General features: G+C 32.0%; 1 protein-coding gene across 2 annotated transcripts in view; it reads right to left on the reverse strand.

Moving 5' to 3' along the window:
• FANCM (FA complementation group M) overlaps positions 1–13,194 on the reverse strand; it is a 71,785-nt gene that overhangs the window by 34,280 nt on the left and 24,311 nt on the right. For both annotated transcript variants that reach the window (XM_045504319.2, XM_010967005.3), the window contains exons 12-17: positions 11,805–11,959; positions 10,715–10,870; positions 7,232–9,125; positions 2,826–2,914; positions 2,656–2,724; positions 879–1,007 (exon numbers count right to left, since the gene is read on the reverse strand). In XM_045504319.2, coding sequence (XP_045360275.2) covers positions 879–1,007; positions 2,656–2,724; positions 2,826–2,914; positions 7,232–9,125; positions 10,715–10,870; positions 11,805–11,959 — 2,492 coding nt within the window. The remainder of the gene's footprint in view (positions 1–878; positions 1,008–2,655; positions 2,725–2,825; positions 2,915–7,231; positions 9,126–10,714; positions 10,871–11,804; positions 11,960–13,194) is intronic.

Below are 13,194 nucleotides of genomic sequence, written 5' to 3' on the forward strand. Positions count from 1 at the left end.
TGGAAAATAAATTTCTTGCCAATGCCTTTAAGATCAAAAATAATAAATACAGAAAACTGCTAGAAGAAATGATAAAGTATACACCTATTTAAAATTTTTTCTGAAGGAGGGGAGGGTATAGCTCAGTGGTAGAGTGCGTGCCTAGCATGCACAAGGTCCTGGGTTCCATCCCCAGTACCTCCATTAAAAATAAATAAAAACTTAATTACCTCCCACCCTGAAATAGATAGAGAAAGAAAAAAGAAAGAAAGAAAGAAAGAAGGAAAGAAAGAAGGAAAGAAAGAAAGAGGCAGCCAACTAAAAAAAAAACAAAATTTCTTGTGATAATTCTGTTATAAATAAAGTACAAGTCAGCATATCAGCTTGCTGAATGTTAATTAATAAGACTCCTGAGTCTTCCAGCTAATTAATTTTTGCCAGGAAAAATACTGCACCACAAAAGAACTAATCAAAAAAAAAGGTGCTGAGAATTCTTTTCCAAGAATCTGAATGTAGCATAGAGATAAGAAAAGCAATATAATTATTGTAAAAGCAAATATAATTCTAAAACTCAGATCTCCCTCTCTATATTTTCTTCAATTTGAACATTATATTCTCTAATATATTATACACTAAAGTTTCTTAATTTAGTCATTCAAAACAATACAACATTGCAAGACAATTTTGAAACACAAAGAGAAACAAAAATACCACACTTTAAGATTTTAATTCCAGTAAAAAAAGTAAAATTAGGGTCAAAATACTTTTTAACTTTGGTGTTTTTTTCCTATAAGGAAATTACTGAGCAAAATCTACATTTTTGTAAAATCCAATGTTCTTTACTAATAAAAAAATATATATAGTATATTTATATAAACATAAAAAACTGAAAAGCTTACCTTTAGGTGACTCTGTCTCTTGCGGACTCTGATGCCTTTTTTGTCCTTCCTGTTAAGATCCTTGAAGTCTTCTGATTGCAGATCTCGTTTGTGAAAATTCTCACTCTCGTCACTAGATGAGAAATCTAACTGTAATTCAATAAAATTCTTGCATAAGAAAATATAATTGGATTGTTGTGTCTTAATGTATTTCTCAAGGGTTACTGCTTTTATTTTCATTTTTTCTTTTTAAATAGTTGACCTAACACTTTCTTGATAGAAAAATAAAATGCTCTTACAACTCAGAGCCATGTTACAATTACATAATACTTAAGAATTTAAAAGAGAATACTAAGTATTTTCTAAAATACTAAATTACGTAATATAAGTAATACTAGTATAGTATTCATTAAGTTTTGTATGAAATTAAATGCATTTGATGAAAACTTATATTGTCAGGTTAACTGTTTCCTTTAGAAGATTCTGAAGGGCTTCACACACAAAAAAAATTAAGTCTGTAAACATAGCTATCAAAATCAGTCCAAACATACAAGAGTCCTTTCACACTAAGAAACTAATACAACAACAGATTTTGACTACAAGGCCCACTACTACATCTCTTAAAAAATAATACGTAACCAATCAAAAGAATCAAAAGAAGTTTATCAAAACAATTTCAATTAACAAGAATAATTTTAAAGAATGATCATCAACATTATCAATATTTTCATTCACTTCTAGAAAGTCAGTCAGACATTCTAGTTCAAGGAGCAAGTTAAAGCAATATTTCTAATGAAGTTTTATATGAGTACACAAAGTTAATATGGACTGATTGCATTTTTATTAATTTTGCACAAATTATACTAGCTTGTATTAGAGAATTAAAACACGCAAGATTTCCTAATCTCAAAATTAGCTATCATCTATAAGCTGATGACAAATAAATACTATTATCCTTAAGACCGGCCCCCAACCCAGACTTCACATTCACACCATTATCAATGCTGGCCAGACACTGTCACTTTACTATCCCACAAGAACCTTAAACTCAAACATGTTCAACACTGAACTTGTCATCTATTTCTTGTTTTCTCTAAAGATGTGAAGCATCTGCCAGCTAGCCCAAGGCAAAACCGGAAAGTCATCTTGGATTCCTTCTTTCAAACCCATTCAGGGAGCAAATGAAAGAATAAGGCCTTCCAAAACCTCAGTCATATTTTTCTCCAATTTTACTTCCTGCTACTTTTCGCTTTTACAACCCAACAACAAAGAGATGCTGTTTCCACACTCTGTGTCATTCTTTAAGCTGCTGGGAATTCCTTCCTTCTCTCTTCTCTTCCTTAACCACTACATATGGTTTAAGATTTAAGTAAAGTATCATCTCCAAGAAGCTTGCAAAGAACTACCAAGGTCTAGGTTAAGGGCTTTTCTTATCACTTAACTTTAAAAAGTTATATTGAAATTATCTGTTTACTTATCTCTCTCTCCTATTAGATTGTAGACTTAAAACAGGTCTAGGAAGTAGTTTATAGTATCCCCAGTATCTTACACAGTAGACACAGAGTAGGTGTTCAGTCAATGTTTGCTGAATTGCCAGAGTGTGCTGACAAAAGTGGGGCAGTTTTCAGAAGGAGTTTAAAATAGAAACTTCAGTTACATATGATTTACTATCTATTTTTCTGTTACCCATATACCTGTAAGATCAACTACATCTATGTTCATCTACACATATATTTTTCTTGTAATATTTATTATGAAAGAATTTGACTTAATATACATTATTTGTTATCTTACTCACTCTGTTTGGAGGAACCCTGTGCTTTTTGACAGCATGAAGTGGAGAATCAACTTCACTATTTTTTTGATCCTAGATAAAGTAGATAAATAAAGTAAGGGGTTAAAAAAATAGATTTAAGGGGAATAAAAAACTTTATGTGACCATCTCATTGTGATTTGTGAATGACTCACCTCAGGGGAATCCAAAACATTTCCTTTTGTTTTTTTAATTCTTCTTTGGAAAATTTCATCTTCACTTTCACTGCTTGTTAATTGTTCATCTATAATTTATTTAAAAAATAGTAAATCTGGTCAAGAGATTTAAGTTTATCCAACCACAACTATCTTGATGGGTACAGTAAGAATTATTTCTGGCAATCTCAACATTTATTTACTCTCAAGCAAGATAATTTTTCATAAATTATCATAATTTTTCATAAAATTATCTGGGCCCAAAAGATAAAAAAATAAAAACCATGCCAGTGAAGAAATTAAAAGATAGTATCTCTTAAAAGCTTTTGCACAGCAAAGGAAACCATAAACAAAATGAAAAGATAACCTATGGACTGGGAGAAAATATTTCTAAATGATGTGACTGACAAGAGCGTAACTTCCATAATACACAAACAGCCCATATAACTCAATAACAAAAAACAACCCAAACCAAAAATGAGCAGAGGACCTAAACAGTCATTTCTCTAATGAAGACATACATATGGCCAATAGGCACATGAAAATATGCTCAATATCACTAATTATCAGAGAAATGGAAATCAAAACTATAAAGAGGTATTACCTCACACCAGTCAGAATAGGCATCATTAAAAAGTCCACAAATGATACATGCTAGAGAGGGTGTGGAGAAAAGGGAACCCTGCAACACTCCTGGTGAGAATGTAATTTGGTGCAGCCACTATGGAAAACAGTATGGAGGTTCCTTAAAAAACTAAAAATAGAGTTACCATGTGATCCAGCAATCCCACTACTGGACATATATCCAGAGAAAACTCCAATTTGAAAAAATACATGCATCCCAATGTTCATAGCAGCATTATTTACAACAGCCAAGACATAGAAGCAACCTAAATATCCATCGACAGATGACTGGATAAAGAAGTTTCAGGGTGTGTGTGTGTGTGTGTGTGTGTGTGTGTGTGTGTGTGTGTAATGGAATACTACTCAGCCATAAAAATAATGAAAAAATGCCATTTGCAGCAACATGGATGGACCTAGAGATCATCATTCTAAGTGAAATAAGCCAGAAAGAGAAAGAAAAATATCATATGATCACTCATATGTGGAATCTAAAAAAAAGAGGACATTAATGAATTCATCTACAAAACAGAAATAGACTTGCAGACATAGTAAACAATCTTATGGTTACTGGGGAAAGTGGGTGGAAAGGGATAAATTTGGGAGTTTGAGATTTGCAAATGTTAGCCACTATATATAAAAACAGACTTAAAAAATTTCTTCTGTATAGCACAGGAAACTATATTCAATATATTGTAATAACCTTTAATGAAAAAGAATATGAAAAGGAATATATGTACATATATGTATGATGGAAACATTATGCTGTACACCAGAAATAAACACATTGTAACTGACTACACTTCAATTAAAAAAAAACACTGTAGGAAAGAAAAAGCTGGAATGTCTTCTATAAAAGGCTGAGTTGAATCTTCTCTTGTATCATCTGAATCATGAAGACTAAGAGTGATCCTAAGAATACAGCTATGGAATTTCTGTCCAAGCCTCAAATGATTTTCAAAGGAATTTTCTTTTCCCATATGAAAAAAAGAGAGAACACAGGCACTTATTCAAATTCTGAAGTTCTGAAATTATAATTATATTTTTAAATTGCACTTTATTGTACACACATACAGCAGGCCGTATTTATCCAATGAATAGGATGTTTTGCTTTAGCTTCAGTGATATAAAAATACATATTAGATAAGCATAAGTTTTCTACCTTGTTATTAAACATTCCTTGAAAAAGAAAAAGAAAAAAATTATAGGAAGGGAATTCTTTATGTAATGCCAGAAAGTTTAGCAATATTGCAGTAACACAGAAAGTAGAAATTGTACCTAATGAATGAGGTGATCTAGGTAAGATTTCCAGATAAAATACTTAAGGTATTGCCTGTGCTTCTTTCTGTGAAAGTAAAATGTGAAACGAGAGAGGGGAACTAAAGAAAGTACTATTAAACAGTTGAGACTTGCTAGTTTTGAAAATTAACAACTTCTCAAGCTGGTGTACAATGTTAAATTAAGGAATCTTCCAGGCAAAGATCTGATCTAGAATACTACCAGGAAAATGTTGTCCAGGTGATGCTGAGGATGTGACTGTGAATGCTTTAGGACCTCAGAAAAATCAAACGTGGTGCCTCAAAGTACCATTCAGTCAGATAAAAGGCTCCCTAAACATTTTAAGAATGTCTCTTACAGATCCTCTCAAACAACAGGCCTTCTAAGAAGATTAAGGAACTATCTCTAGACATCTCAGCAAACACCAAAGGTAGGGAAGGATTTACCTCCAAAGACTTGTGGGCATGGCTAGTATCTAACTGAATAAACCTCAAGGAAGAGTCACAAGAGATCCACAAAGATTTATAAGAATTACATGGGAAGAGAGGCCTTCGGATCCCCACATTTTCAGTAAAAGAAACAGGCTGAGAAAACTGCACAGGTGCTACCTGTTATGAAAAAGGATCAAGCACCCAGAGGACAAAGCCAAGAACCGCCGAGAATTATTCCCACGCTTTGAGTACTAATCAAGAAACTTTCAGTCTCAGTTCTACTGGACTATAGAATTGCTGTGGACCTCAGATATCTGTGTGCCTCCCATCACCCTCCCCTTTCTTTCAAATAAGCCATCTTGGAAGCAGATTCTACATGCTCCGTCAAATCTTCAGATGACTGCAACCCTGGGTGAAATCTTGGCTATAACCTCATGAGAAATCCTAAGCCAGAAGACTCTATTTGGAAGATTCAGACCCTTAAGCAGTCTCAAATTCCTAAACCACAGAAACTGTGAGATAAATGTTCTTTTAAGCCACTAAATTTGTTTTTTACACAGCAATAAAAAACTAACACAAAATCACACCGTAAATTTCTCCTCACATTCTGTAGTAATAAAACATGCATCCAGACAGATAAACCTCAATAAATCCTTTTTGTAGATGATCACTGTATAATCCAAACAGTTTCCTATTTTTTGTTACCTTCTAAGAAAGCCAGAGTTGAATGCAGGGCTCAAATACAGTAACCAAATCATTCTAGGAGGATTTCCTTTTAACCGCTTTAGAGGTATATTATTATATACATATAGCATGGCAAATAATCTTAAGTCTTTTATTTCAATTAAGTGGAATACTAAATACTAAATATTATTCTCTAATAAATAATTCCCTTAATGCATATGTATTCAGAATTATATTGCCCATGGTTAGTGATTAAATACAATGCTAAAAAAAGTTTTCATGCAAATATGACAAATGACAGAAAAATTATCCATTAACAGACTTAATATAAAGGTGTTAAAGCAAATATTAAAGGATCACAGGCAATATATACTTAGTAAAACTACACGTCACAGTACATCCAAAACTATGCAGTACAGTTTTTTAAAATTAACCATGTTTCCATAACTTATTTTAAATAAACTTTATCTTAAATAAAACATCCATGAATCATGCTGTCAATGTTAGTGAGAATAGAATAAGAAAAATGAGAACAGATAAGAACAAGACTTACAGAGGAAACTCTCATTTATGAAAACAAAGAGAAAGATTTATATAGCAAAATAATTGAGAAGTAAGACTCTATTTGGAAGATTCAGACAAGACCACAGAAGATCCACAGAAATCTGACTTCTGTAATCTAATTCTACAGGTACAGGAAAACCAGGAAATAGATGTTTAGTATTAAAATGATTTAAGTATTCTTTAAATTCTGTTATAGAACTCAACTCTAGCTTATGTATAGATTATTACAGCAGGACATATATGAATTTTATTCCTTATGGCTGAGGAAAGAGTAGTTGTAGGATAAAATGAGAGATTTATACACTTTCCTTCTTTCTCTTTGTTTTCACTTTTTAGCACCCAAATTCTCTCTTGATTATTTTCAACATATCCAAATCATAAATATTCCTAAGAAGCCAATATAAATATCTATAATAAAAGTCAACGTTTCCAATCTAATCCAGTTCAAAATTTTGTCATCTTCTGGGCCTCCTGAAGGTCCACTATCTTATTACTCATTTGGTAGTTATTTCCACATTTTACTCATATCTTTCAAATGTACATGTCACACAATTGTTTGCATCTTATAATCAAGGACTAGGGGCCAAATTTTACATTTCTATATTTCAGTGTCTAGCATAATTCCTTTCCCATGTCATGCATGCCATAAATATATGTAGATAAAATGAATCTTATATCAGTAAGTATCAACTTAAGAAATATATAATACATCAATTATCTAATTCCATACACCATATACTGAGAAATTACATTTTGAAAAATTACAGAATCTGATCCATATTACTCACTCTAGAAAGATTTATGTGTTTTATAAGGACGGACTCTTACCTTTACCAGAATGGCAGGATTGACGCAGATTGATTTGCTCCCTGCTTTTAGTCTTTTCTACAGAAAGTCCTGAATCATCAAAAGTTGAATGCAATGTTTCTTTGGAACTTTGTAGATTTACTTTTCCCTTATTAGAATCTGATGTCCTAGCCATTTCTAATTTCTTCTTAGAAAGTGAGTTCAGTGTGTTTGATTCAGAAAGTGGTGTACTCATAACTTTTTCTTCTACTGGCAAAGAAAACTGAGAATAACCAGGAGACATAAATTCTTTATTCTTCGCTGCACTCATGGGAAAATGTGCAAAAGTTGGACTTCGCTTATCTTCACTTGATGGGATAGTAATGGTTATACCTGTAGAACTATCAACATGACCTGCTTGATCTGAAACATAATTTGCATCACTTGTCTCCTTAGTATCTAAACATCTTCCAGAAAGATGATCTAAAAATTTATTCTTATTTGTATCTGGTGCATGTTCTAATACTTCATCATCAGAATCTGGACTACAAAATCCTAAATCAAAGGTAACAGAAAATAAATCCTTAGAGCAGTCAAAACCATATTCATCATTCTTCAGTTTTTCTTCATGTACACCTCTCAAATCTTCATGAGATTTCCAGTTATTAGTATCACAGATAATTTGATCTTGGGGTTCAGAATTATCATCTAACAAAAGTTCATCAGAAATGAAGAACTGAGAAACAGGTGCCACATCATTTATAGCATTTTTGTCTGACACACATAAAGATTTGCATTTACTATTCAAGGGAGAAAGACTCACATCATTAAACTCCGTATTAACATCATCAAATAGCAGTAAACTCTCATCCTGGTCAGTATGCAATATTGGGAGGCCATCGTTATCAACATCATGATTCTTCTCTTCAACAAAATACTTTGGAGGGCCTATGTTTACTTGCATATGATTGCTGGATACTAAATTTTCATTTTTAATACCTTTATGTACTTTATCATAGTCACAGAAGCTTGATTCATCAGAAATCTTATCATTAGTTGTACCATAAATGCAACTTTTTTCAGAAGGATGAGCAGTAAGTGAAAACTCTAAATTCTCTTGAGAATTTACAGCTGAATATGACATTAAACAGGTGGATTTATCCTTTTGTAAGTGCTCTGTGTAGGGTAGAAAAAGCAAGTTCTCAGGTGCAGAACCCTTAGCAATTTCATATTCCAAACGTGAGAGTCCACTGAGAGGTGGAGGAGAATGGGATAAAAATCTCTCTATGTTAGCTAGTACCTCGCTTGTTAATGAATGACCGTGATAAAATTGGTCATCTATTCCAGCTATATAAAGCTCATCCTCAAATGGAAGCAATAAAGTAGATGAAAGAGATTTCTCATCACTCAAGCTGTTATAACCAGAATCTGAATTTCCAGTAAATGAACTAGTAGATTTACTTGTAAACTGACATTCTGTCAATAATTCACAGGACTGATTAGCAACATTTTCATTGCTGGCACATGTGGCAGTAACTTCATCTGTATCCAATGTCCTTTCATCATTTAGTAGGTCTACCTGACAAATATTCTCAACAATAGAATTACTATCAGTGTCTAAAGGCTCCATGACAACATCCTTTTTTTCTTTTTTAGGTTGATCTTTTTTAAGTTCTTTAGATGCTTTTTTCTTTAGAGAAACAATTTTAGTAGGTTTGATACGAGTTTGTTTAAAAACTTCAGCACATTCTTCACTGGATTCTGTCATTGAGAATGATTTGCCTTTATTTATATTCTTTGTAAATGAAGATTTCTTGTTACTAGCAAAGGTTCCATAGGCAAAAGGATTATACTCATGCCTGGGCACACTAGATGTTGAGCTAACATCTTCCATTTGTAAATAAGATTTAACTTCCAATTCATAACTGCATTCTCCCTATAAAGAAGGAAAATGAAAAAGTCACAGGGAAACAAAACAAAAAAGCCAGTTCTATGAGAAAAGTTTTACTCTGTTAAAATATTTTCTAAGCAATATTACATTATTCAAATGATTTTCTTTTATACCTTAAAAAATTATTCTAAGTCAAACAAAATTAGAAATGACACTACTGTGTGAAATCATCATAAATTATCTTTAATCAGTTAATATTTTTATATTCCCAGTACCTAATACATGGAAGACCCATGATAACTATTTGTAGAAAGAATTTAATGAATATATAAAACAAGATTATAAACACTAATTTTTTTCACTCCTAACATTTAATTGAATAATTATTCTAATTTCCTAAAAATAGATATTTAAGAAATTAATACAAATAAATAAAAAATATACATACCTGTATTAGATTTACTATCTTGATGAAGGTAAAACTAAGAACAGCTTATAGAACATCTGAAATAAACGTACCTGTTTGTCTACTAGGCTGTAGGCTAGAATATACTATTTTTAACAAATTCCCCAAGAACTCTTGCAGTAAATGTCCCAGTCTTAGTTATCTTTAAATCTAAAACTACAGTCCCCACCACCCCTGACACATCCTTCCCTCTCACCCATGAATGCCACTTTAGTCAGGATTCCTCTACTAATCAGGGACTTAAGCAGTTAATTCTCCACTTTTTGAATAATAAATACAATAAATATTAATGTGAGAATGTCTGTCTCCCTGCCAGTAAATATGTTCCCCATAGACAGAGTATTTTATCTGACTTCTTCACCAATGTAGCCACAGGGCCTAGAACAGACCATGCCATACAGAAGGCACTAAAAAATGTGTTAATTTGATGGCACAGGCTTTCCTGGGATTTACAAATAATTACTTTATTTTCATGAATAACAGCTAATAACAAAAATCGCAGCTACAGCCTACTGAGTAGTTACTATGTGCCAGTTACTAATTCTAATTGCTTTACATGTATTAAGTTATTTAATTCTCACAACAACCTTATGAAGAAAGTATTATCATTATCCCCATTTTACAGATGAAACTGAGGCACCGAGAAGTTAAGTAACTTACAGATGCACAATTACTAGAGGTAAAGTTGGAATTCTAACCCAGCTATTTTGAATTTCACAATCGTAACAAGTTCATCATTCTAACTCTCTCAAGGAAGAATAACCAAGAAACTGCTCGAGGAATCACTAATTCTCTAAACCACCAGCAGGATATAAGAGACATACCAAACGACCTATACAACAGAGAATACAATAAATCCCAATCTAACAAGAATCCTAAAATAGCTTTATAAACATTTTATATAAATCATTAAGTATAGTAAAACTTTGACTCTAAGTCTATCAATATTTACAGATGATGTTCTTCTAATTAGGTCTACTTCTCCTAAGACAGAAAACTGGTTCCTTACTGAGATTACAAGGAGCTATATAGAAAAACAAAATAGTCTAGCTCTGATTATAATTAACACTTGTTTCTTACAGTAATGACTTCAAATTAAGAAGAATAAAGATGAAGTGTTCTAGTTTCACTATCATACCAGCAAGAGAAAGTTACAGTAGAAGCCTACCTCTTCATGTCTCATTCCTTCTATCATTTGCATAATGTTTATGAAATGGTGACATCGATCTGAATGGTCAACTTGATACGTAGGCAAAGGATGATCCTGCCACAGTCTCCATTCAGAGAGAGAGAGTTGATGAATTCCAATGGTTGGTTCTTGAGTCTGATTAATGATTTTTAACATAATAAAAACACACATACTCAGATTTCACACACTGATTTTAAAGAAAGTAATTTCATAAAGTATAAAGATGTCCTTTTAAATACATTTTAAAAATCACTGTTACATGTATTGCTTGTAAAATTGGAAAGAAAACAATAAATCTTATTAAAAATGAATAAATAAGTAAATGTTACATGGGTTGCTCTTGGCCAAATTCCTATTTATATAGTTCCAAGTTAAGAGCAAATATTTAAGAAAATGTGTGACTTGAAAATTACTGTTTTGCTAGATTTATATTCTACAATCTAATAAAGAGGCATTCATAACCTCTCAGTAATACTGATCCCAATTCTTCGTGCCTGCTGCCATTCCTGACTTTACCTGTTAGTGAATAAAATACAAAATCTGAAGACCCATATATTTCAAGCCCTATAAATCTTCTAAATGGAATCTTTCCTGAGGTTGTTTTTCTAGTTCTCCAGGTGTATATGTGACCTATAATCAACTCTCTTGACTTTCATTAAGTTCATCAATAACTTGTTCAGAATAAACAAAATAAACAACATTCAGTTTAGTTTTACTGTAATTTCAAAACAAATATTAAAAACCAGTTTGCTAAAAAAGTTTGTACAAAGATTCTCATGACAGCAAATTTTATATTAGTAATATATTGAATAATCATATAAATTATGCCTACATAAAAACGTTTATATGCAGAAATTAATAAAGAGAACTAATGTAAATATATTAGTCATGTAAATATATATATATAATAAGGAATATAAGAAAATTAGTTATTTTACCAAGTTAGACTTTAATATTCTTTTTTAAACTGCTTACATTCTCAATTTTTATTTAAGTTGACATTCTGATCATGAACATTCACCTACTGCATAATCACTATAATGAGTATCTGAAAACATGTTCAACTTACTTGTCTGTTCTCATTTTGTAAAGACAGAAACTGAACTTGAGGCAATGTTATTTCCTTAGTTCCATCACTGTCTCTTAATCTGTATCGTTTGTTCCATAATTTAAATTCTTCTTCAGATAAGAACCAGTCTTTCTTTGAATTACTTTGCCTCATTTCTGTAAGTTAAAAAAAAATAGCTGAAAAGAGGTTTAAAAAAATCTGCTAGGCAAACACAAAATGTATGACATCAACTCAAACTCTACCTGTTTGTCTACTCATCTCTGCCAAACCACTGATTCTATTCCTTAAAATTAGTTTTCTTCATATAATCACTATCACTTCTTGCTTCTACCTATCTCCTAAACTTCTCTCATCTCTTTGAAAGTACTAGTCCACCCTTCTGTCTAGAGCTAATCTTTGGTAATGACTTCTTCATTAACAAACAGAGCAAGGTAACTAGGCTCTCAGTCTTAGTTTCTTTTGCACTCTCTCTATTTTGCTGTCTAAGATCTGGCAGGAAACAGATAACTTACAAATGAAAACTCATATCATGATTATATCCTAACATTATCAGAAAAGTTTTGTGAAACTGGTGGGGAATGCAGAGACGCCAAGACTAAAAAGGGTTTTTGGCTTAAGTCTTAAATAGGGAGGGTGGGAGAGGGGTGAAAAGGGGGCAGGAAAGATCTACTGTTTTAAAAATATATATTTTTAAACGTATAGTAAATTAACCTTTTTTTATTTCCATAATCTCTATAAAGGAAAATAATCACCAACATGGAAAGGATTAAAAATATAAAGCACTAATTCTGGTCCCAATACAGATGAGGGTAGGAAAAAAAAAAAAAAAACGACTACCAAATTAGGAACCAGGGAACTTCTGTCTTAGCAATTCCCAAATACTACATAGGAAGAGACTTCTGTAAAATAAGGGGTTCGAACTAGGTGATCTCTCAGGTCCCTTTCAGATCTAGCAATCTGAGATGCTAAGACTTTTGAAATAGAAAGGTATTCCATTCTCCTAGTTACTTAAAATAAATTCAGACCTCTAAGCCCAAATGAATTATATACCAATATATAGAACATTACATTTATACACGCTATCTTGGCAGGATGAATCACTGACACTTGAAAAATTGGAGAGAATGGGAGGAAAAAAGCATAGAAAAACAAACATAAGCTAATATTTTTTTTAAGGCAGATTCTAGAATTTTACCATCCATCCCTAGTAATATTTTAGAAATAATTATGAAACATACAGTTAACACTTACAAAAATAAAATGATCACTAAGAAAAATTTATGCCAACCAAATGAAGTTTTGATGCTATTATTGGTTTAATAAATTCAAAAGAATTCAAAATACATTTTCATTTTAACCAAAAATTTGGCAAAGTCTTATAAAATGACAG

The sequence above is a fragment of the Camelus bactrianus genome, chromosome 6, assembly GCF_048773025.1.
Source record: "Camelus bactrianus isolate YW-2024 breed Bactrian camel chromosome 6, ASM4877302v1, whole genome shotgun sequence".
Taxonomy (NCBI): Eukaryota; Metazoa; Chordata; class Mammalia; order Artiodactyla; family Camelidae; genus Camelus; species Camelus bactrianus.